This window comes from Ictidomys tridecemlineatus, chromosome 15, assembly GCF_052094955.1.
Source record: "Ictidomys tridecemlineatus isolate mIctTri1 chromosome 15, mIctTri1.hap1, whole genome shotgun sequence".
Classification (NCBI taxonomy): Eukaryota; Metazoa; Chordata; class Mammalia; order Rodentia; family Sciuridae; genus Ictidomys; species Ictidomys tridecemlineatus.
The window spans coordinates 50,635,982-50,660,553 of record NC_135491.1 but is presented as its reverse complement, the minus strand read 5'-3'; the positions used below and the strand labels follow the sequence as shown (position 1 = coordinate 50,660,553).

General features: G+C 43.0%; 1 protein-coding gene across 1 annotated transcript; it reads left to right on the top strand.

The window, feature by feature from the left end:
• The first annotated feature begins 503 nt into the window (after window positions 1-503).
• Duxb (double homeobox B) lies at window positions 504-18,144 on the top strand. Its single transcript, XM_040279759.2, has 5 exons — window positions 504-891; window positions 9,985-10,128; window positions 12,547-12,652; window positions 13,697-13,851; window positions 14,706-18,144. Exons 2-5 carry the CDS (start codon window positions 10,006-10,008, stop codon window positions 15,237-15,239), a joined length of 918 nt encoding a protein of 305 aa, XP_040135693.1. The 5' UTR covers window positions 504-891; window positions 9,985-10,005; the 3' UTR covers window positions 15,240-18,144.
• The last annotated feature ends 6,428 nt before the right edge of the window (window positions 18,145-24,572 follow it).

Sequence of the window (24,572 nt, the reverse complement as noted above, 5' to 3'; positions counted from 1 at the left end):
ATGGCCCCTTCTCCCTCCTGGGACAAGTCTATGTTGCCTCTTTTTAAATAAACCCTGTTTTATATGCTTGTGGGGGGGGGGAGTGTTTCTCTAATGTTTAAACCTCAACACGTGGGGAAGCAGGACTCTAACCGACGGTATCAGGAAGAGGGGGAGGGAAGGAGGAGGAGGAGAAGACACAGAACCGCATACCTGAGATACAGAAGGAAGAGGAAAAATGTAAAGTTTTCAGTAAATTTAGCCTTCTGTCCCTGATGTTTGAAAATAAGGCATTTGGGCAGAAGCACCTTGGGGGCATCCTCTGGGTGTTTAGATCCTGGAAGAAGATCCCAGGAGCCAGTGACAGCAGCCAGGGACTTGATTTTGATTTAACAGGCTCATCAGATCAGGATCCCAGGGCCACACCCCAGGCCTCCACCTTATCCCCTTAAGTCTTAAAGGGGCAACTCTAAAGAAGAGAAGGCTCTGGTCTGCCCCACTTGCAGAAATCCTGGAAGAAACTGCCCAGGAATCATCTCAGGCTTCCCAGGCTCAGCACATGCCGCCCAGGCTCCACTGGCCACGAGGGTGTTGGTGCACCCAGCGCCCGTCCACACCGCCTGAGCAGAGGCCAGCCCTCCGAGTCGGCCCCGCCTCCCATTGAGCCCACACTACAGAACCGGAATCACAGCACGCTCTTTTCCTCTCTCCTCGAGTTTCTCTGTTCCAGTTGTCTGGCTGTTGAGTGACTGTAAAGGTCTAAAATGAAAACCGGGGCTGGATCCTGGAAGGAAAGAACCAAGTGGAGGAAATGAGGAGAGGAGAGGCAGCTCCGCAGCAGCACAGGTCCTCCCCGACAGGGCTGCCCGAGGGGGGCCCAGGGGAGCCAGACTCCTCCACTGACCGCCTGGGGTAGGTATGGGGCAGTGAGGGAGGGGGTTGTGGCTGGGAAATCACCAGGGAGTTGTCAGCAAAGGGCCTTTGTGTCACCTTCAGGGCTTTTCAGGATTGCAGTCCCAGATCCCAGTTTCCTTTCTTTTGAGAAGGGAGTGTTTGGGATTTCCCTGCATGGTCATGGAGTTGGATGGGGTTTACATCAGGCTGAGTCACAGTGAGCTGGGGTGGTTCTGGTTCTAATAAGGGGATACATTTCAAAATGGCGCTGCCTGTGTCAAGTGCTAACTCACAGGCATGAAGCTGAGTGGTGCCATGCTCGCCTAGCATGCATGAGGCCCTGGCTTTGATTTCCCCTGCACCAAAATAAATACATGAAATGAAACGAAAGACAGATAGGATTTTACACCCTAAGGCTCTGTGCCTATAGATTGTTCATGATCTTAGTTCTACAGGTTATTTCAATGGGTCATGTTAGCAGATTGCTTTCATTTTATCCTGTGGGTAAGGAGCAAAATTAGTTTCATGTTGTTTTTTAACAAATCTTTTAAAATAATCCAGGAAACAAGCACCGGTGGTACACATCCAGCGACTCAGGAGGCTGAGGAAGGAGGATCAAAAATTCTAGGATAAGCTGGTGTGGTGGGACACACTGTAATCCCCGCGGCTCTGGAGGCTGAGACTGGAGGATCGCGGGTTCAAAGCCAACCTCAGCAACAGCGAGACGCTAAGCAACTCAGTGAGACCCTGTCTCTAAATTTAAAAAAATACAAAAACAGGGCTGAGGATATGGCTCCGTGGTTGAGTGTCCCTGAATTCAATCCCCAGTACGCCCCCGCCAAAAAAATTTCAAAATAAATTTCTCGTGTAAACTGGGCATGGTAGCACCCTGACAACAAAGAATAAAACTGGGGATGTGGCTCAGTGGCAGAGCACCCCTGGGTTCAATTCCCAGTACCAAGAAATAAATTAATTAATTAAAATAACCCAGGACAATAGCCACTATTTTGTTTGGAATTTAATTTTGATTGTCTTTCCTCTGTTTGTAACAGGGGTCCACTTAATGCTTTTAACATAACCCTTGCTGCTCTGCCATTTATAGCTTGCTTGTTTATTTATTTATTTATTACCTATTTATTTACGGGTACCAGAGATTGAACCCAGAGTTTCTTTTCCACTGAGCTACATCTCCAGCCCTTTTTATTTATTTTATTTATTTTAATTTTGAGACAGGGTTTCACTAAGTAGCTGAGAGCCTCAGTAAGATGCTGAAGCTGGCTCCTGCCTCAGCCTCCTCTGCCACTGGGATCCTCCTGCCTCAGTGTCCCGAGCCCCTGGGATGACAGGCATGCACCCCGTTGCCCAACCTCATTTTAAAACTGACGTCTTTTTAACCTTCTTGTCCCTCTCCCCCTCCCTACCTGAGGTGAGCAGGAAGAGTTAAGGCTAGGCAGACAGGGAAATGGGCCCCAGGGCAACTTCCTGTGCCGCGCAGCAAAAACAGCAGCTGCAAGATTTTGATGAGAAACTTGCAAAAAGTTATTTTAAATCCGGACATGCATGACCTGGAGTCCATAGGAAATTGGGACATATGTAACCTGGAGGCCACGGCCTCTCCAAAGAAGGAAAATGCTTGATCAAAAAAAAAATTTTTTTTTTGTACTGGGGAACTCACGGGCACTCAACCACTGAGCCACATCCCCAGCCCTATTTTATATTTTATTTAGAGACAGGGTCTCACTGAGTTGCTTAGCGCCTCGCCATTGCTGAGGCTGGCTTTGAACTCAGGATCCTCCTGACTCAGCCTCCCCAGCCATGGGATTACAGGCATGCGCCATCACACCAGCTTGATTAATATTTTCACTGGACTAAAGGCTGCATGAATGCCTCAGGGACACTGAGTGCCTTACCCAAGATTGAGCCAGGAGCTGACATCCTTAAATCTACAGATTCAGATAAACCCTAGACTATAGCCATCCACTGTCAACTCTCTCAGTTCCCCTCCCAGTTTCAGGAGCTTTGCTTTGCTTTAACAAATGCTTATACTTGGCTTTCACCCACTAGCATCCATGAAACATCTTTGAATTAGTGATTCAAAGACCCACACAATTCCGCGCTCAAGGTTATTGAGGGAAGCAAGAGTAACTTCTTCCTGTCCTTGGCCAAGTTATCTGCTCCTAGGCTCACTGACCACAGGAATAATGGAATTCCAGGCTTCAGGGCTGGCACTAGCAGGTCTAGGAGAGACTATCTTTCAAGGCCATGAATAAATTGACTCCTGAGGCTTTGTATCATTTTGTTTTTTTAATTAATTTTGTAACTAGGGATTGAACCCATGGGTACTTAACCACTGAGCCCCAGCCCCAGCCCTTTTTATTTGTCTTAGGACAGTTCCACTAAGTTGCTCAGGGCCTTGCAAAATTGCTGAGGCTGGCTTTGAACCCTCAATCTTCCTGCGTCAGCCTCCCAAATTGCTAGGATTACAGGTGTGCACCATGCACCCAGCTTATCCTAGAATTTTTTGATTCTCCTTCCTCAGCCTCCTTTTGATTGACTCAAAAGTGAAGCAAATATTTTAGAGGTGACAGAACTATTCTACATCTTGGTTTTGGTGGTAAGAGGTGGAAATGTTAACTAACCTGATTTAATTATTAGGCATTGGGCTGGGGATGTGGCTCAAGCGGTAGCGCGCCCGTCTGGCATGCGTGCGGCCCGGATTCGATCCTCAGCACCACATACAAAGAAAGATGTTGTGTCCGCCGATAACTAAAAAATAAATATTAAAATTCTCTCTTTCTCTCTCTCCCCCCCCACTAAAAAAAAAAGTTTAATTATTGGGCATTACAAACATGTATCAAGTTTTCACACTGTACCCCATCATTATCTAAAATTAAAATAATAATATGTAAAAAGCAATGCTTTGTAGGAAACCACAAAGGTGGATAAGACATTTTGCAAGTCCCAGACGGTAGTTTGAGCAGAAGCACTGCACACAGGAAGTAGAGCCCATACCAGAGAATCTACTTCAATAAGAACAAAACTCCTCCGAGGTGGGAATGTCCCTGTCACCAGGTTATGTGCTGTACTGCAGACTCTCTGCTGCTCTATATTTGGCACTCACAGGGGTTGGCCAGTGGCAATATTAACCACATCACACCGGGGACCACAGGTGCCCTCTTCCCCATTAGAACTAGAGTTATTGGTGTGTTGAAGTCACTAATCATGTAAGTACATAACGTGCACATTTTACAGTATATTAATAGTTAATTATGTATCTGTATATATGATATGTAAACATGTAAGATTCTGTTTCCTAGACCACCTTCAGTACCCTGTCTATATCAGTCAGGGTCCACTTACAGAAATAGAATCAGTTTAGTGTTAAAAAGTCAAGTCCCAGGCCTGGGGTTGTGGCTCAGTGGCAAAGTGCTTGCCACACACGTGGGAGGCACTGGGTTCAATCCTCAGCACCACATAAAAAATAAACAAATGAAATAAAAACATGCTGTCCATCTATAACTACCAAAAAAAAAAAAAAAAAGTCCCATTGGGCTCTGTAGATCACACCTGTAATCCCAGCAACTGGGGAGGCTGAGGCAAGAGGATGGCAAGTTCAAAGCCAGCCTCAGCAACTTAGTGAAGCCCTAAGCAATTTAGCAAGATCCTGTCTCAGAAAAGGGCTTGGGGATGTGGCTCAGAGGTCAAGTGCCCCTGGGTTCAATTCCTAGTACCAAAATAAAGCCAAGTACCCTAGTGAACTAGTGAGATATATATATGGTGTTTACTTATTGTTTTATTTTTTGTTACTAAGCATTGAACCCAGGGGTAGTCTATCACTGAGCCACATCCCCAGTATTTTTTTTTTTTTTTTTGGAAACAAGGTCTTGTTTCAGATTGCCCAGGTTGGTCTCAAACTTGGTGATCCTCCTTCCTCAGCCTCCTTGTAGCTGGGATTACAGGTGTGCACCACCATACCTACTGATGCATGTGTTTTGTGTTATATATATATATATATGTATGTGTGTGTGTATATATATATATATATATATATATATATATATATATATACACACACACTACATTTATTATGTGTGTCCTAGTCCACTCAGTCTGCTATAACAAAATATTACTGACTGAGTGACTTAAAACATAAATTCATTTCTCACAGTTCTGGAGGCTGGGAAGTCCAGGCAGATTCAGTGCACAGTGAGGACTCACTTCAGAGAAAACCAGCTTCTCAGTAACCTTTGTAACCACACTAGGCAGATGGCAGAGAGGGGGTCTCTCCCTCTCCCCCTCCCCTTCCCTCTCCCCCTTCCTTTCCCTCTCTCTCTTCCTTTCCCTCTCTCTCTCTTCCTTTCCCTCTCCCCCATCTCCCCTGTGCTCCTCCTTCTCCCAGTTTGGCTCTGGCTGGCTCCCCAGTTGCTGGCATCTATCACAGGGGCCCTACTCACATTCCTGAGAACACCACCTGCTAATCTAATCAACTCTCAAAAGCTGCATCTTCTAACACCTGCACCTGCCTGAGTAAGGTCTTTAACATAGGAATTGAAGCTGCATGTGTTCATCCTGTAGCAGCACCTAGGAGTCCTCAATCCTATGGGGCTGGTGGACCATGAACCGGGCTGGGAAGCTGCCCTGCACAGGTGGGATTCTGTTTTCCTTCCGGGAACCTGGCTTTGTGTTTCAGTGATTGAATCAAGCCCACTCAGATTATCCAGGATGATCTCATTTGCTGAAAACCAGCTGATTGTGTAATCAAATCATGTCTACAAAAGGCCTCCTCAGCAACACCTGTGTGTGTTTTATTGGGTAACTGGGAAATACTGACTAAGTTAACACATAAACAAGTTGACACATAAACACTGCCATTCCAATGGTGAAAGGAATGAGTTTCAGGAAGCTCTGGGAAAGCAAAAAAACACAAAGTGAGGTAAGGATATCCATATAATATAGTAATTAATACAGTAACAATTAGGAGCAAGAGTACTTAAAGATAACAGAGAACAAAGTGGTGTCTGTGTGTGTGAGTGTATATGCGCAGACTCAAGAGTCCTAACTGGAAAGATATTTTAAAAGATGTAAGATTATCTAGTAGAATCTACTGCCGCTTAATATAAGTCCGTGGCGCACACAGTAATGGAGGCAGGAGAAGCAAGCTCTTACCTATTCAGTATTCCTGGTGTGGCTCATTTTGGGGGCAGAAAATGACAAAGGGCTGAAGAAAGGGTCTGGGTTATATAGTCTTCATTTAGGGTGGCACAGGAGGGTAGTTCCTAGGATTCATTGGATCCATTAGAGTGGGACAGGAATATGAATAGGGAATTTCCTGGGACTTATCATATTGGGGTCAGCTGACCCATTAGGGTGGGGGGTCAGGTACCAGTCAGGTTCCTTTTGTGTTCCTTCACTCCGGCTGAGGCCTGGGATTTTAAATGACAAAATCTTCAATTTGACTCCGTACCAGGTGGAAGTGGAAGAGCTATAGAAAAGGAAAAGGTCCTTGGACTTATTCTCCATATCCTTCAATTTCTTTCCAAAGGTGTTAAACACTTAAGAAAGGGTTAAATATAAAGGTATTTAAGAAAGGGCTGGTCTTCCTAGGCTTTGATATCTCCAGTATTGGGAAGGGGCTCAACTGCCCACTCATCCCTCTGGATTTAGGTCCTCTCCCAAAATGGATGTGAACATCACTTCAAGCGGTAAGTTTCCATTGACAAACTTTTTTTAGTTGTTGGTAGATCTTTATTTTGTTTATTTATATGAGGTGCTAAGAATCGAACCAAGTGCCTCACACATGCCAGGCCAAGTGTGCTACCGCTGAGCCACAGCCCCTATTTATTTTATTTTTGTTGATATTGTTTGCAGTACTGGGGGATGAACCCCGGACCTCACTCATGCTAAGCAAGTGGTCTACTACTGAACTGTATCTCCAGCCCTTTTTGTGTTGTTTTATCTTGAGACAGTGGTTCACTACATTGCTGAGGCTGGCCTCAAAATTTGCCATCCACCTGTCTCAGCCTCCCAGGTAGCTGGGATTATAAGCGTGCACCACCACACCGGACTTCCATCAGCTTTTTGCTCTCTTCTCTGACAATGACAGATGCCACATTTATTTTTCAGAGATTGTAGAAATTTAGAGTATAAGCACAGTTAGAGGGACAAGATTGTTGGAGAAGGTGCTGCCTTTCAGCAACATATTGTGTCAGGGGATTGATGAGTGTTTTAAGGTTGAAATTTGAATTTCAAATATAGAATGAGAGCCGTGAGATCTGTACACGGGTCATCTGCTTAAAGTCTGAAAGTTGATACTGTAAGGGAAGGTTCAAAATGCATGAACCACCTAATATATACTATTTAATGATATTGCAAAGATAGGGATTTAGGATAAAGGGAGAGAAGCACTGAGTCCTAAAGGAAACGCCCACAGCTATTGAGATGCAGAAAGCACAGTTGGAAATCTGGGTTGACAAACCCTTGTAAAAGGAGGGGATGTGTAAGCGGAAGGCAAACCTGCAGGAAACCCTATAGCTCCACCCTGCCTCCACCCCTTGTCCAGCTCCCTAGCCTGGCACTTTAGATTAACAGGCCACTCCAGCAGGTTGCTGTCTCTCGGAGGTATCCTGCATTCTCTAAGTGTACGTCCCTAGCTGTACCCCAAAGAAGTCTCTCTTTTGAGATTGCCCCTGTTCACCCTTGACCGTGTCTCTGGGAATTCCTTGGACCTTTTCCCAGACATCTCTTCTCCCGCAACCTCTCTGAGGCATCCACTTTGGTAAGTCTTGGTAAATATTCTGTCTTGAATGTGATTTATTCTGTTCGCCTCCCCCCTGTACTTATAATCTCTCTCCTTCATTTTCAAAAACCAGAGAGTATAACCCCAATCTACAGATCCCCAGTCTGTAGATTCCCGTGGCAATAAGGTGAACTCTGAAACCCAAATGAGCTTTGAGATTTTTTTTCTCTTCTCTCATTTCACAGTGGGATTGCATAGATTTCTCAGCCTTAACTAGGGTGATATTTTTTTTTCCTTCTTCCTTTCCTGGGTTTAACGCTCTTTTCTCCCTTAGAATATGTGTGCATTATTATAAAAGCTCCAAAGATAGGAGTCACCCTTAGGCCAACATATCCTGTTCCAGGTCAGAGGGATTTAAACTGCTCATCTGGAAGATGCATATGAGGGGTTGGCTGAGCGTCCCCTCATTTTGCTGACAGTGGGTTCACCTGAGACCCATTGTTGGAGGGACCCGGTCTTGAAGTGACTCTCATTTAAACACCATGTTCAGACTCCTTACACTAGTGGCCAAACTCTCGACTCCAACTTCTGCCATAAATCTCTCAACCCTAAGTCTCTGCCAGAACTTAAGTTCTGAGGAAGACCCCTGGCCCTGTGGTTCCTAAACTCTGTACAGTGTCCTATTCCCTGCTCCAGCTAAAACCACTCTGTTTTATGCAGCTACCGGCAGCTGGGAAGTATTCCAGACCTTTGCTTAAACTAAATCACAAAGATTCTTAGGTTTGTTTTCACATTCTCTGTACTTATGTCTGGGTATTGAAGTTTTTCCAATCTTGACCTGTCCTTTACTAGATATCTCCCTGAAAGAAAATGTCCTCTCTGTCCTTTTATTTTAGTCTAGATAAACACCCAAAGAATGAAGGCTCCACCTACCTTCAAGGGCAGAAAAGGCAACAGTTGCTTTACATAGATACTTCTTGTTTTATCAGATCTCACTAGAAAGCATAAGATAGCCAGGAGGCCTCTGTCCTTGGTCATGATATAAAACACCAGCTATAAACAAATCTCTTTCTATTAAAACTTACCTGACTTTTTTTTTTTTTTTTAACTGTGAGTTGATCCTAGGGATGCTTTACCACTGAGCTACATCCTCAGCTTTTTATTTTTTACTTTGAGACAGAGCCTCACTAGGTTGCCAAGGCTGACCTCAAATTTGCAATCCTCCTTCCTCAGCCTTCTGAGTTGCTGGGATTACAGGTGTATGCCACCACACCCTGAATTTTTCTTATCCCAAAGTGCCTCAAAATTCTCTGCAATCTGGCTGGGTTTGTGGCTCAGTGGTAGCACGCTTGCCTAGCATGTGTGAGGCACTGGATTTGATACTCAGCAACGCATAAAAAAATAAACAAATAAAATAAAGGTATTGTGTTCATTTAAAAAAAATCTCTGCAAGATTTTTATGCCCTTGCTATTTAAAATAATAATAACAACAAAAATTGAAAGTTCTTCAGTGCACCTGGACTACTTGAGAGCTTAAGGATGTTCTTTTTAGGATTTTCTTATTTATTTTCTTGAGGCCTAAGGGGGCTATCAAGCACCCTGAAAACTATACAATTGGGACAAGGACATTTATTACATTGCCACTAATTTGTAGATAATTTGGGACAGACCAGAAGGTCTGATCTTCAGGAGACCCATGGAGAATACCCCAATGGATTTAAAAAGTCCAATCCTGGTTGGGACTTAAAGGGTTCCCCCAGGCTGTGTCGGTTTTGTTTGAAGATTGTAGATAGGCCAGGTGTGGTAGCACACACCTGTAATCCCAGCTGCCCAGGAAGAGGTTGAGGAAGGAGGATCAAAAGTTCAAAGCCAGCCTCAGCCATTTATCAAGGTCCTAAGAGACTCAGTGAGACCCTGTCTCTAAATTAAATATTTAAAAAGTGCTGGGGTATGACTCAGTGGCAAAACGCCCCCAGGTTCGATCCCTGGTACCAATTTACAATATTGTGGGTAATTTAGTGTATATTCCTGAGATCTCACCGCTTGAGTGCATACTAAATAATTAGAATTATTTTAAAGCAGAGGACTTCTTTTGAAAAAAAAAAAAAGGTGGGGGAAGGGAATTTATTTTTTTTTCTATACCATGGTTTTGTCCTAGTAAAAATTAGAGAATGCAGACTTGTTCTGTAAATGGGGAAAAAAATGGAGCAATCTGTCTGTCTAGGTTTTCCATCTCTGCTCTTTAAAAAAAAAAAAAAAAAAAAAGCTTAATTATTTAGGGTTGTTATCTTTGGCAATAATTCTAGGACTAACTTTTTTTTTATCCTTTTTACTTTTCTCTCCCTTCTCACCTCATCTGGTACACTGAAAAAAAGGATACCTGGTGGCAAGAGAGGATGGTCTACAACCAGAGCCAAAGGAAAGCCCTGCAGGCGTGTTTTGAACAAAACCCTCACCCTAATAAAGCTACCAGGGAACAACTGGCCAAGGAAATTGATATTCCAGAATCTAAAATTCGGGTAGGCATTAGGTTTCTATTGTCAGAGACAAAGTAAAAAGAGAAAAGCAAGTCTCAGCCCTTAAAGGTAATTCACTTGTGTCAGGTACTTGGCTAAAAAGGTTTCTCCTGTTATACAGTATCAGTTTATATCTTTCACCAATAATAGAAGTATCATTGGTGTGTGTTCAGGGATAGAGGAGGAAGAATATACATGCTCAGGTTCTCCTCAGTAAATCATATTTTGATACAATTGAATCATTTTGAAATTTAAAGAGTATAGGAAATTGGAGTATTAGAATACCTATTACAGGAAAATTACTAATGAATAATCACAAAGGAACTGTGCCAATCCCCAATTCTCAAGCTAGCTTTTTCTTTTTAATTTAATGTCTCAGATGTCATTCATACATCGTGTCTAAAGTCTCATATTGAATCACTTTTAATATAATTACTGATGTAAAAATGAAACTAAGGGATTGGAGTTGTGGCTCAGCAGTAGAGCGCTCGCCTAATAACGTGCGAGGCCCTTGGGTTTGATCCTCAGCACCATCTAAAAATGAATAAATAAAATAAAGGTATTGTGTCCAACTACAACTAAAAAATATTTTTTAAAAAATGAAACTAAGTTATAGTCATTCAGTTATCAAAAAAGATACCTAAAAAGAATGTCACTATACCAGGTAGAAACAGTATTTAAAATCAATATGAAGGTCAGGTAAAAATGTTTTTAGAGGAAAATAATGAGTTCTGAGTTTTGTTTTTAATCAAATGCATAATCTAAAAGAAGCCACTGGCTATAGGGCCTTGGTCTAAGAGGATCCAGGGAAGCAGATATTTTACCTATTTCTTCAAGTATTGGAACTGGGTGTGGGAGACAGTTTATTCAAAGCTGAGTAACAAAAGTATATCCTATGGTAATATCTGGTAGTTGGTTTTGAGAGGTGCTGGGCCTATTTAAACTGATAGCAAGCATAGCAAATCCAGGAAACAGTATGGGATGAGGTTGGTCTGTCATGGTGTTTGCTAATCTATTCATTAGTTTCCAGTTTCCACCTGTGCTTCAGATTTCTTTTCTGAAAATATTTTAATGAATTAGTTAAGAGATATAACCTTTGGCACAATGCGTAGGATGTGAGTTGTTCATCAAGTACTGGTTGTCGTTAATATCCTAAGTCTTCTCAATAAAAATTATAAAAATTAAACACTCAAAAGTAATTAGAAAGTATGCTTCAATTCTGACTCCAGTCATGAGGAAACATGGAAAGAATTCAACTGGTTGTGTTAGTGACAATAGTGACAAGGCAAGGTGTCCAAGTCCCTAGAATTTTTGTCTAGCGTTGACTCTTAGATGAAATAAGAATAAATATGGATGAATGTTAGCCCAGCTCTGTAGTGTGGCTAATACTGCTACCCCATCTAAAAAAAATTCCTTTCTATGATCCATGATGTAAGTATTGTATAAAATGACATTTCTTATGATGCAATCGTGTGGCCAAGAAAAAAAGGCATTCAGACATTGAATTCTGCTTGGAAAGAAAGAGGCAAAGAGCTGGAGAAATTCTTTGAGAGAACCAACAGGGTCTCTTAAATCAGGGAAATTTATTTTGGATAACATGAGGCTGACCACACGCATTGTATGCCATGCAGTCTCTCTCTCTGTGGTTCCTCAATTGTTTTCTAGGAGTAGCATCTTCTCTAGGATAAAGCATTGTCTTTCTCTTTAGGGTATAATTCCAAAGGCAAACAGTCAAATTAGTTTGGTTTAATTGAATTGAGACTTAGAATGCCACAGACTGAGATACATGGCTTTTGTTATGGAAATCACTTTCAGCAAGAGATCAAGCACCACTCTGAGGGTTGGAGAACTCAGGTTTATTTACCTCGAATTCCCAGATGAGCTACTGCTCTGAAGTTCTGGGCCCCAAGTTGAGGTTACGTGGAGATTTTATAGGAAATTTGACATCATTTCTTAACTATGACAACATTGGGTTCTTTTTTTGTTTTTTTTGGGTTTTTTTGGTGCTGGGGATTGAACCCAGGGCCTTGTGCATGCGAGGCAAGCACATTGGTGAGTTTGAAATCTTGGCCTACGTGACCAAAGACCATGTATAGGGAATTCACGATGAATAGTTCACAGGCGTAGAACAAAGACAGTAAAACACCTGCGAGTGTTATCCCACAGTGGCCTTCCCACAGCAGAGTAACTCAAGATACTGGAGTTTACCTCCCTAAGAGCTCTAATTCTAAGGACTAAGCCTACAAGGTTATAGTTTAGACTGCAGTTAATTGGCCTAGCAATTAAATGAGGTAGCTACATTTCTAAGAGTTCAGAAAGTTACAAAGTGTAAGAGAATTAACTCTTTCCCCAGGCATTGGTTCTTCATATAATGTTCTGATCAGGTCTGGTATCTCCATCACACCCTCTTTTTCCACTTAGACTTGGTTTAGAAACCGAAGAAGCAGACAGAGAAAATTGGAGTCTGCATGCTCCTTAGGAAAAGACCCAATCCAGGGACGTGACCAGTCTCAGTTACAGATGCAAGGTAAGAACCCACTGGTCCATATTCCTCACTGGGCACACAGTGGCACACACCTATAATCCCAGTGATTCAGGAGGCTGAGGCAGGAGGATCACAGTTTGAAAGCCAACCTCAGCAACTTAGTGAAGCTTTAAGCAGTTTATTGAGTGTCGGGGTTTTTAGCCCCTCATTCCCTCCTGACCTATGGGAGAGATCGAGGGAGCATGCCCCGACCAGGACAGGCCAAGAAAGGTCCACTGGCCACCCACACCCAGCCCTCCCTCCCTGGAAGACAATCAGATGTGCCAGGGAGAACTGTCAAAGCAGGATCTCCTTTAATGAGAAAAGGTATACAGCTAATATAATGTACAGGAGCCAATCAGGATAAAGGTCAGCAGGGTGGGGAGAATTTACATCTACACCTATCCCACAGGCAATAATGTCCGTGAGGGCAGAAGGGTTCTGAGCCTATCCTAGAGGTGGGTGATTCTTCATCACAACCCAGGGCAGTGCCTTCTGGCTAATCGCTAGGTGCTCTCTTAGCCACTTGTGGCCCCAGGCCTGGAAAGCGAGTAGCAGCCAACAAGTTAAGTTTCCTCTTTTCTGATGCAGCATGCTCCATGATACATCAATTGAGACCTGTCTCAAAAAAACAAAAAGGGCTGGAGATGTGGCTCAGTCTTAGAACACCCCTGGGTTCAATCCTGGTACCAAAAAAAAAAAAAAAACACAAACTAGTATAGTTCCTCAATCCCACTGAGTAGAAATGACTGCATGTTGTGCCCAAATTCTACATAAAGATTGCTTAGCCTAGGAACTAGTTACAGTTTGTTATGGACACTCAAGGGTCAAATATATAACCTTGTCCCATAGCTGTCCAGGACAAGGAGTTTCTCAGCAAACAAAGTTTTGGATCTTTTGGGTTGACTGCTGCTCAGCAGCACAGTGACCTCTTCTTTTGCCACCCTGGAGGTGGCAAAATTCAGAGAGTAAATTTCAGCAGCATTATCTTCTGGCTTGAATGTGAGAGCTGACCTGAAACACACCCTTCCTTCCTGTGTTCTTTAGAATGGTTAACAAAAGAAGCCAAGCAAGACCACATACCCCTCGCAAGAACTCCAAGAAGGATCCAGGTTCAAGCCTTTGAGAGGAACCAAGTCCCTGATGTTGCCACCAGGGAAAAACTGGCTAAACCAACAGACATTCAGGAATTGCGCATTCAGGTGAGTTGTTTGTGGCCCCATTATGTTCTCCCTGAAAGTGATATCGCCCCTGCAGGTGTGACTGGAACTTTGGGCTATCTTGGGTTGTCACAGTCATGGGGACAAAGGTATGGAATGGTAAGCACTCAGCACTGTAAGTCACATTCCTCCAAAGGAAGAATTTGCAAACCCATTTAAGAGGTACCCCTTTCAATTAGAAGCAGGAAAAATGGAAAATGTGAAAATTAATACCTGTTTTAAGAAGACTCTGTTAGATTTCCTATAAAAACTCAGCAGCCTGGTCATTTTAGACTAGATTATTCTTCCTTCTAAGGTGTTGTTCTGTTCATGGTAGGTCATTTCTCTGCATTCCTGTGTTTACCAAGTAGATACCAGTGCAGTCTATCTATAACCATTTCCCTATCTCCATTTGTGACAGCCAGAAAAATTTGCAGACATAGTCAAATGTCCTTCCATTGAGAGGCAAAACTATCTACTTATTCTACCTAAGTGATATGGGTGCTTATTTATTGTATGTATGTTAAATTCTCATGACTCAGGAAGTACATTTATAAGCTTGTGGCCCAGAAACTCTCAAAAACACTTGTGTTTACTAGCCTTGATCAGATGTATTCTGTGATCAAGGGCTGGGGGATATAGCTCAGTTAGGAGAGTGCTTGCCTTGCATGCACAAGGCCCTGGGTTCAATCCCCAGCGCCACACACACACACATACACACACAAAAGTTAGATGTATCCTGTGATCAGGCCTATGTTAATAGTCTCTTTCTTTACAGAGTATAAGAAGCAGAGCTAGAATTACTTGTGTTTTATGATGTTCACATCCCCCTTTTCCTCACTTAAATATGGTTTCAGGACCAAAGATATCTGGACCCTGACTGGAGCAGAAAGGAGGCCCAAAATTTCTTGGTAGATGACACAAATGGGAGACCAGATCTGACTAATCAACTGCAGGAAACAGATCTGTTTATACACCCAGATGGGAGTTATTATCTGCCTTCACCTGATTCCTTCCCTGACAACCAAACAATTTCACCTACTCCTCTTCTGTCCTCTGGGATCATGCAGCCCACCCAGGCTGTGCCGAGAGGAGAGAACTCTGACCTGCCTCTCACTTTTATGGATCACCTGCCAGAACTGCTGACTCCAAGAGGGGACATCTCGCATACTCGGGTTCCTTTCTGGATCCAATTCCAAGAAGAATACCAAAATCACAAAGAACAAACTGGCATAGGAGTCATACCATTGAAGGACCATTCTGAACCTAATCCTGAGAACAAGAAACCACAGGGTCTGGGTCCCATTGACATATCTTATGTCATGCAGTGGTGGGACCAGGGCCGCCAAGCTCTGATTGAGGAATGGGAACCACTTGAAGAGATACAGTGAGACAGATGTGGCCAACTGCAAGGTCAGCTGGAGAGTCCTCTCATCTGCTCTACCAACTGCACCAGCAATACATAGAAACCTCGAGTCTTTAGATAAACTCCTGTCATCTATAGAATCTCAGTAAACTATTTTCTTTTCCTTTTTTTTTTTTTTTTTTTTTTATACCAGGGATTGAACCCAGGGACTCTTGACCACTAAGCCACATTCCCAGCTTTTTAAAAAATATATTTATTTAGAGACTGGGTCTTACTAAGTTGCTTAGGGTTTTGGCTTTGAACTTGCGATCCTCCTGCCTCAGCCTCCCAAATCACTGGGATGACAGGCATGCACCACTAATTCTGATCTACAGAGAGGGGACCCTTTCAGACCCCACCAACCTCTCATTGGAGAAGATTGTCAGGTTCTGCTTCATATGCTGCAAGGCTAACCATGGCCGTAGCTCCAGGAGGAAGATGTCAATCTTGTGTAACTGGTCCAGGCAGGCCTCCTTCGTTTTGATTCAGAATTGATACAATTTATTACTTATTTGGTAGTGGGAAGGAGGGTTACCACTGAGCCTTGTCCCTAGCCCCTTTTTTATTTGTTATTTTGAGACAGGTCTCACTGAGTTGCCAAGGTTGGCCTTGAACTTGTTTCCTCCTCCCTCAGTCTCCCGAGTCTCTGGAATTACAGGTGTGCACCCTGCATCTGAACAGGATCAGTACAATTAATAGACAATGAATAGTGAGGACATCCTATCTTGAAGCAAGACGAGTGCCAGGGGTAAGATAATATGACTGGGAACCCAAATGGATGTCTGTATGGGCAGTGGTATCTTCTTAACTCATGGTGCCCAAAGCTCTAGATCTGTATTGCCTTGGAAACACCAAGGGCAGCAGGCAGCAGACACATCTGCTGAATCCTTCTGAAAAAAGCATCTTCCTGTTTGAGAAATCCACAAGTTCTAATGGAGGCGAAGCAAAGATAACAGGCCAAGAAGAGATGCTGTCAGCATTCATTTATTCCCTTCTGGCATGGCACTGAGATAAATTTGAAATAAGTATTATAGAAAGTGAGGGAATACTATATTTCTTCATGCTGTATGTTTATAAAAGTGAGTGGTTTTTTTGTTTGTTTTGTTTTGTTGTTGTTGGGCCTAGTGGTGGTGTCCCTGTAATCCCATCTACTCAGGAAGCTGAGGTGAGAGGATTGCAAGTTCCTGGCTCCTTCAAGCCAGCCTGGGCAACCTAGCAGGACCCCATCTTAAAATTAAGGGGAAAAGCCAGGCACAGTAATTCATGCCTGTAATCCCAGTGGGTTGGGAGGCTGAGGCAGGAGGATCGTGAGTTCAAAGCCAGCCTCAGCAACTTATTGAGACCCTGTCTCAAAAAATAAAATAAAAAGGGCTGGGGATATGGCTCAGTGGTTAAGTGCTCCTGGGTTCAATCCATGGTAACAACAAAAGAAAACAAAGGGGGCTGTGGGTGGAGCACAAGCATGTGCAAGGCCCTGTGTTGGACTCAGCACTGCCAAAAAAAAAAAAAAGTGAGCAAGAGCTTTTTCTTTCCTCCCTAAGTTCTGAGGGTTTGAACTGGGAACTGGACACCTTAGCATCCATCAATAAGGCAAGGGGTTAAATGAATGAAGACGTATCCATAATGCTGAGTATTTTTCATGTAAATGTATTTTTTTCCATTGAACATTTAAAACACACAAAAATTAACCAGGAATGGTGTTGCCCACCTATACTCCCAGCAACTCAAGAGCCTGAGGCCAACCCAGGACAACTTAACTAGACCTGCCTCAGAATAAAAATAAAGTCTGAGGATGTCGCTCAGTCGTAGAGTGTCCCTAGGTTCAATCCCTAGTACCACAAAAACAAATCAATTACAAGGAAATTATAATAACATCATAAAATCACTGAATAAAAATCTATTAACTTTTTCTATGTTAATAGGTTTTCAAATATATACTTACGTATGTATGTGTGTACATAATCCTGTAATTCCTCACTTCATTACAAGTAAATCATATAAACTTAAAACTTTTGGGGTAACCATCCTTATTTTGTGCTTTGGTTTGGATGTGAGGTATCCCCAAAAGCTCCCATTAATACAGGAATATTCAGAGGTAAAATGATTGAATTATGACAGCTGTACCTAATCTGTCTATCCTAATTTAAATGCAACGACTGGAAACTGTTGGCGGGCAAGGTGTAGCTGGGGGAGATGGGTCTCTAGGGTGTTCCCTGGGAGGGTGCATCTTCCCTGAGGCCCCTTTGCCTCCATCTCTCTCCCTGACTCCACCTTGATTTTCCTCCTCTGTTTTTTTTTCCCCCCTTTTGATACAGGGAATTGAATTCAGGGGCACTTAACCACTGAGCCACATCTGGTCCTTTTTTATTTTATTATTTAGAGACAGGGCCTCGCTAAATTGCTGAGGCTGGTTTTGAGTTTTTGATTCTCCTGCTGCAGCTTCCCAAGCTGCTGGGATTACAGGCATGTGCCCCCAGTGCCCGGCTGGGACCTTCTTACATGATGTGTTACCTCACTTGGACCCAGAGCAATGGAGTCGGCTGTTAGGACTAAGCCTCTGAAACCATGAGCCCCAAATAAACTTTCCCTCCTCTAAGTTGTTCTTGTCTGGCATTTTGGGCACAGTAATGCAAAAGCTAACTAAAACGTTTTGTCTTCTTTCTTTCAAAATTATAACTTGTAAAATCATTACTGTGTATGAAGGTGTATGTAGGATTACATTGATATAATAATAAAAATATCTTTGGAAAATATTACCCTTCTGTTCACCTTGCCAATTTGCATTCTATTTCTTTATACAGTTTGTACAGGTCTATGTGAATGTGGTGGATCCTGCACTGCTACACCCAGATCTAAAGCTCTAATAATAAAAATATCTTTGGAAAATATTACCCTTCTGTTCACCTTGCCAATTTGCATTCTATTTCTTTATACAGTTTGTACAGGTCTATGTGAATGTGGTGGATCCTGCACTGCTACACCCAGATCTAAAGCTCTGAGGTTTTTGTTTTGTTTTTGTTTGTTTTGTTTAAATATATTTATGTTTTAGTTGTAGTTGGACACAATATCTTTATTTTTATGTGGTACTGAGGATTGAATCCAGGGCCTCACACGTGCTAGGTGAGTGCTCTACCGCTGAGCCACAATTACAGCCCCTTGTTTTGTTTTTAATATATATATTTTCAATTGTCAAAGGATCTTTTATTTATTTATTTATCTGCTTATTTATTTATATGCAGTGTGGAGGATTGAACCCAGGGCCTCACACATGCCAGGCAAGTGCTGTACCGCTGAGCCATAACTCCAGCCCCTAGCTCTTGAGTATTGTTTTATGTATAAGTCTATGTAAATTTGTTTTTGCATCTATATTACACCCAACTCCTCCCTCCCTACTGCTCTCTATCACTATTTCTAAATCTACAAGTCTTTTTATATCTACTTATCTAGATCTGCTGTCCATACTCTTTAGAGGAAAAAGGTAGGATAGAATTGTTTTTATCTTTTTCTTCCCCCACTGTTGCTGAAAGTCCTTGTCCCTGATACCAATCCAATAATGAGGATATGGTTTGGAAAAAAAGGAAAAAGAATGTTTATTGCTTTGCTAGTACAGGAGAAACACAGGGGACTCCTGTCCCAAAGGCTGTGATTCTGCCCCTCAGCGGGAACAGGGGGCTTTTTAAAAAGAGGTGGCTCAAGGGCTACTTCCCATGTTCTCCTTGGAGTTATAATTCACTTGTCAATTTGGGAGATATTTCTGAGATCTTCTGGTACCATCCCCAAATTCTGGATTACTTTGTTCCTATGGTGGGTGTATACTCAAGTACAGATAATTCTGCATAGGATGGAAGAAAGGTAATGCTGGTTCCCCTAATATTAGGGAGGACCAGGTAGAGTGGAATGTTGAGAGCCACAGCGGAGTCGGAATGGCCCCTGGCATTTTGCCAGAAGTAATGGTTGAGAGGTGACAACAGGGAGCCATTAAGATGATGATAATTAAGTTAAGCTGTGTATAATTGCTGTGACTGGATGATGCTGGATTGAAACAGGCTGTGTATTCAGTTGTATTATTAGACCCCTGCTGTCTGGCAATAGGGCAGCTCCTGCTGCCTCCGGTGCCCCCGCTATTTTGAGTTCTTTCGGAGTTCCGAGGAAGTTCCGGTGGAGGGAGTTCTGGTTGGTGTGTGGTGTTCTTGGAAGGGCCGCGTGGGTGGCGTTTGCGGGAGTTGGGAAATAAAGTTTGTTCCTCCTTGAGTGGCTCGTGATTTGTGCCCAGCCAGGCTGCGGCAGTGGAAGAGAAAGAAAAATAAGTGGCAGTAGCAGAGCAGCAAGGGTTATATTCAACGGAAAGGGATCACTATTACACTCTACTGGGAATTGAACCCAGGAGTACTCTACCACTGAGCTATAACCTCAGCCTTTTTTTTTTTTTTTTTGACAGAGAGTCTCACCAAGCAGTCCAGGTTGTCCTTGAACTTTTTATCCTCCTGCCACAGCCTTCCTAGGTGCTGGGATTATAGTTGACATAATCAGTGTTATCTAAATATACACTTGTCATTTGTAGAACCAAGTTCCTTTTAGGCTTTTTAAAAGACATTCGGCCTTTATACAAACAATCTATACATAATCTGTTTTGCTTATTTTAAACCATGCCCATTGCCATGTACCATGGTTCATGCCAGTAACCCCAGCAGCTGAGGCAGGAGGATTGCAAGTTCAAAGACAATCTCAGCAATTTAGCAAGGCTAAGCAACTCAGCAAGACCCTGAATAAAAATATCTTTAAAAGGGTGGAGGGTGTGGCTCAGTGATTAAGCACCCTTGGGCTAGATCCTTGGTACCAAAATACCCTTAAGCCATGTGCCTTGTCTGGCTGCCCAGCTTGCTAAAATTAAGAAATTACTAAAATGGCCAGGTTGTAATAGTGCACACTTGTAATCCCAGCGGCTCAGGAAACTGAGACAGGAGAATGGCAAATTCAAAGTCAGCTTCAATTTAGCAAGACCCCAAGCAATTTAGTGAGACCCTGACTAAAAATAAAAAGGACTGGAGATAGGGCTCAGTGGTTAAGCACTCCTGAGTTCAATCCCTGGTAGCAACAAAAAAGAAATGACTAAAATGAAGTGAATTAAGGCAGACCCATAGATTCTACACAGTATTTCTGTGTTAGTGAGGATGCACAGAGGGGTGCTTTACCACTGAGATATACTCCCATCCCTTTTTAATTTTGAGATAAGGTCTCCCTTGCTGAGATTAGCCTTGAATTTGAGAGCCTCCTGCCTCAATCTCTCAAGTAACTGGGATTACAGGTGCACTTCACCATGATGCCAGGCTATCTTAATGCCTTCTGCCACTGGCATCCATGGGCTAAAATGTTCAGTTAGCATGGGGAGAAGCTAAGGCAGCAGAAAAGAGAGCATTGAAGAGGGGCTTTATCAGGTCCCATGGAATCAGAGCCTGAACTGCAGACTCCTGTGAAGAGGGGAGTGAGGTGTTATGGGCCAGGCTACATGGGCAATGACCAAACAGACTCCACGTTGCCCTGAGACGCCCTGTCATGTTAAGAAATGCTTCTCCCATGGGAGCACCCCGCCTCTACCATCAACAATTGCTTAGCATAGCATGTTTGGCAACACAAAATGGCAGTTGTTATACAATGTAAAGTTGTTCTCTTTTTGGATCCCATTTTTCTTGGACGAGGTGTGGCATCTTCCAGTCTTACATTAGTAACCTTTCTTTAACTTGTACTCAATTAGGGTCATTTTGACCCACTTCCTCTTCTGCTTACGATTTTAGATCTCATGACATTTGTTTATGGTTTTGAATCATAGCAATAGCCACTTATGATTAATGTGGTTTTGGATTATAAAAGGTGTGTTCAAACCCCAACCCCAGGAGGGGGTCGAAGGGTGGAGACTTGCAGCCTGCCCCTTGACCTGCCAGCTGGTGACTCCATGATTTATTGTAATCGAGCCATAACAGAGGGATGGAGATAAGAAAAAGCAGGAAGGGAGGGAAGTTACTCAGGGATATGATTTAACTGAAGACTAGCTTCATCTAAGTTGTAGAATGTATTGCCATAGGCAATTTGTAATATTCTCTTATTATCCTTTAAATATTTGTACAATCTGAGCTGGGCATGGTGTAGCTAGCTCAGTGGTGCATGCAGTGCTTGCCTAGCATGTGTGAGGAGCTAGGTTTGATCTCCACCGTCAAAAAAACAAACAAAAAATCCAGTTTTGGGGCTGGGATTATGACTCAGTGGTAGAGAGCTCGCCTAGCATGGACGATAACCAGGTTCGATCCTCAGCACCACATAAAAATAAAGGCATTGTGTTGTGTCCATTTACACCTAAAAAATAAATAAATAATTTTTTAAAAATCCAGTTTTGGTGACATTGATTTTTTTTTCCTAATACTGTTTTTCTACTTTCTCCTCTGGCACCCTGTCCCACAGGTTTCAAATGCATTTTTTACTCACTATTTTTGACAACTATAAATAAGTGTTTTCCACAATGGAAATGAAAGTCCGTGCAGTATATTTTCATGACTGGGGAATGGATTTTCTCAAGTCATCTTCAATAGGCTAAAAACTTAAGAAAAAAATAAAACTGAATGTTGGAATTCAGTTCTTTATATGAAGTCCCTTACGAAAACAACAGGATGGCTATAAACCCAAAAGGAGGGGCAGGGTGAGATTTAAAAAGAAGAAAAAGTAAAAAGAATTAAGATGACTCACTGCTTCTGATTTCTCCCGGGTCTTCACTCTCTGGCTTTCCTCCTTCCCAGGAAGCTTGCAGCTTTTCAGCCACTTGTTCAGCATTATCACTTTTGCTGAAAAATGCTGGGGAAAAATCGATCTCTTCAGACTGCATTCTTCAGACTGTTTTGAATGTTGTGCCTGACCAGCGTTTAGGAAGCCGATTGACAGCAGTCCCTGCTTGGGGTCCTCGTCACCAAAGTGAGCACAGGGGTTCCAAACCCAGGCATGGTGGTTGCCGGGTTTGCCTTCAGCCCAGCCTCGGTGGGATACAGTGGCTGGGGTGTATCTTCAGGGGCTTGTCCCTCCTCAGGAGAAGGCAGATGGTCCTTTTCTCATGTTCAACTTCGAGGGCGCCTGGTTCCTTCCTCCTGGAAGATCATTCTCTGAAGCAAATCCAAGTAGCTTTGCTTGCATCTTTAAAAAGTTCCTCTTCATCTTCCTCCAACGTTTTAATTCCTTGCTCAGGGAGTGAAAGTACGGGCGGGCTCAAACCAGAGGTCACGGGTGGACTCATCTGCCTTCCCCGCAGAGGTATCATGGTCCTCACACAGTGTCTACCAGACTCAAACAGGAAAAGAAAAAATAAGCTCTTTGCTGTTCTTTGGTTTCACAATACTATGGCCTCCTGGGGACACACACCAGCAGCCAATAGGCCACCCCGACCCTGGGTTGTCATGTCCATGACCTGTCCCCCTAGCTAGAACATGAGCTTCCACCAAGGAGGCCCTCTTTTTCAACTATTTTCTATTTCATTGCTTTCTTTTCTGATGCACGCCCCCCCCCACCTCTCTCTCTGGCAATGCTGGGGATCAAAACTAGGCTCACACATGCTAGACAAGCACTCTACCACTGAACTACAATCCCAGCCCCTTTCTCTGGTTTGTTTGCTTGATTCTTTGTTGTTGTTGTTGTTGTTGTGTGGAAAAATTAAAGTCAAACAGATAAAGACAGACTGAGGAATCCCAAAATATTAGGCCCAGAGGTCATGGGAGCCCAAGCTTCAGTCCCATCTAACTCTAAATAAATCAACTTCTGACCCTATGCAACTGTGTGTCCTTTTCTCCAGCATCCACTAAAACCCTACTAGGCCAAAACTTGCTACGTTCTGCAGTTTATATGCTGAAAACTGGTTTTCATTAGAGCAGAATATTCAGGTCCATAGAGGGCCACCAAGGTCATTTCACCTTAACTTCCTTCCTTTCCCAAGAATGTCTTTAGCCTTGTTCTTTCCTCTCACCTCTCAAAGCACTCAACCCAGAAATGTGACACAGGACTACAACTCCAGCTTGTCTGGAGACTGAGGCAGGAGTAAGTTTGCAGCCAACGTGGCCAACTTAGGGAGACCCTGACTCAAAAAAACAAAAAAAAATCACATTAAAAAAAGAAACCTAGTAGTGTTGGAGTGCTACTCTTGTCTTTAAGTTACTGTCAAGGTAGGTGAGTAAATTACTTGTAGCAGATTACCTGTAGAAAACACCACTACTGGGGCTGAAGTTGTGGCTCGTAGCTCTCCAAGCATGCGAGAGGCACTGGATTCGATCCTCAGCACCACATGAAAATAGAATGAAGATATTGTGTCCACCTATAACTAAAAAATAAATATTTTTTTACAAAACCCAATATGCACACCTTAAGAGTGTTATGCTCAAATTCGGGACCCCAAAAAGACCACCAGAGACCAATATCGATGTAAGAAGCAAAGAAGTGTTTATTGCAAGCTAGCTCGGTCCTCCCCACAGCAACTGGTGATGCTGAGAGGCCCCGAGCACAGGATTTGCAGCAGTTTTATACACTCTTTGGGGAAGGCAGGGACTTCACATACATCATAGCATCTCTTAGCAAATCATCACACCATGGGAAAATCAAATAACAACTCTAAAACATGATTAGCACATTCACTGGCGGGAACAAGTTGGGTAGGGGTGATTGGTTACTACAAGAGGGGGATTCATTTGAACTGATTGGTTTAAGCCAAAAGGGGTGTTCATGCTGAACTACATCGTTTCCCAACACCATAAACCTCTGGCATCCCAGGTATTTCCCTGTCTCTTGCTGATTGGTGGCTGCTAGGGGATTGTTATGGGTCCCCACCTAGCCTGACTGAGTCAGGGACACCTTGCTCAGCAGATCTCTCCTGTTATTTGTAGATAAACAACTTAGCAGGGTGGGACTGTACCGAGGAGTGCTCTGTGGGTCTTTCCAAGGACAAAGGTCATGTCCCTTCCTTGGACAGGCTTTGCTCTGGTTTTTCAAGAGTAAGCAAATAGAAACAAAAGGAGCTAATTTGGGAAAATTCATCAAGAAAGAAGGGCTAATGGGACTAACTCTGGACAGAGTCCACTGAAGTCAGAGTAAAGCTAAGAGTTATGGCTACATGTCTTCAAAAGAAAATTTCTTTACTAAGGCAGGAACACTGAGGGAACTTGTGACAGATGGAGTACCCCTATTGACATAGGATTGAATGTAGATGAAGTCCCCCTGAATAGGATGGCCACCAAGACAATCCTGGAGAGGATGAGTTAGAGTCAAAAACTCCACAGGCAGCATGAAGGAGAAGTTG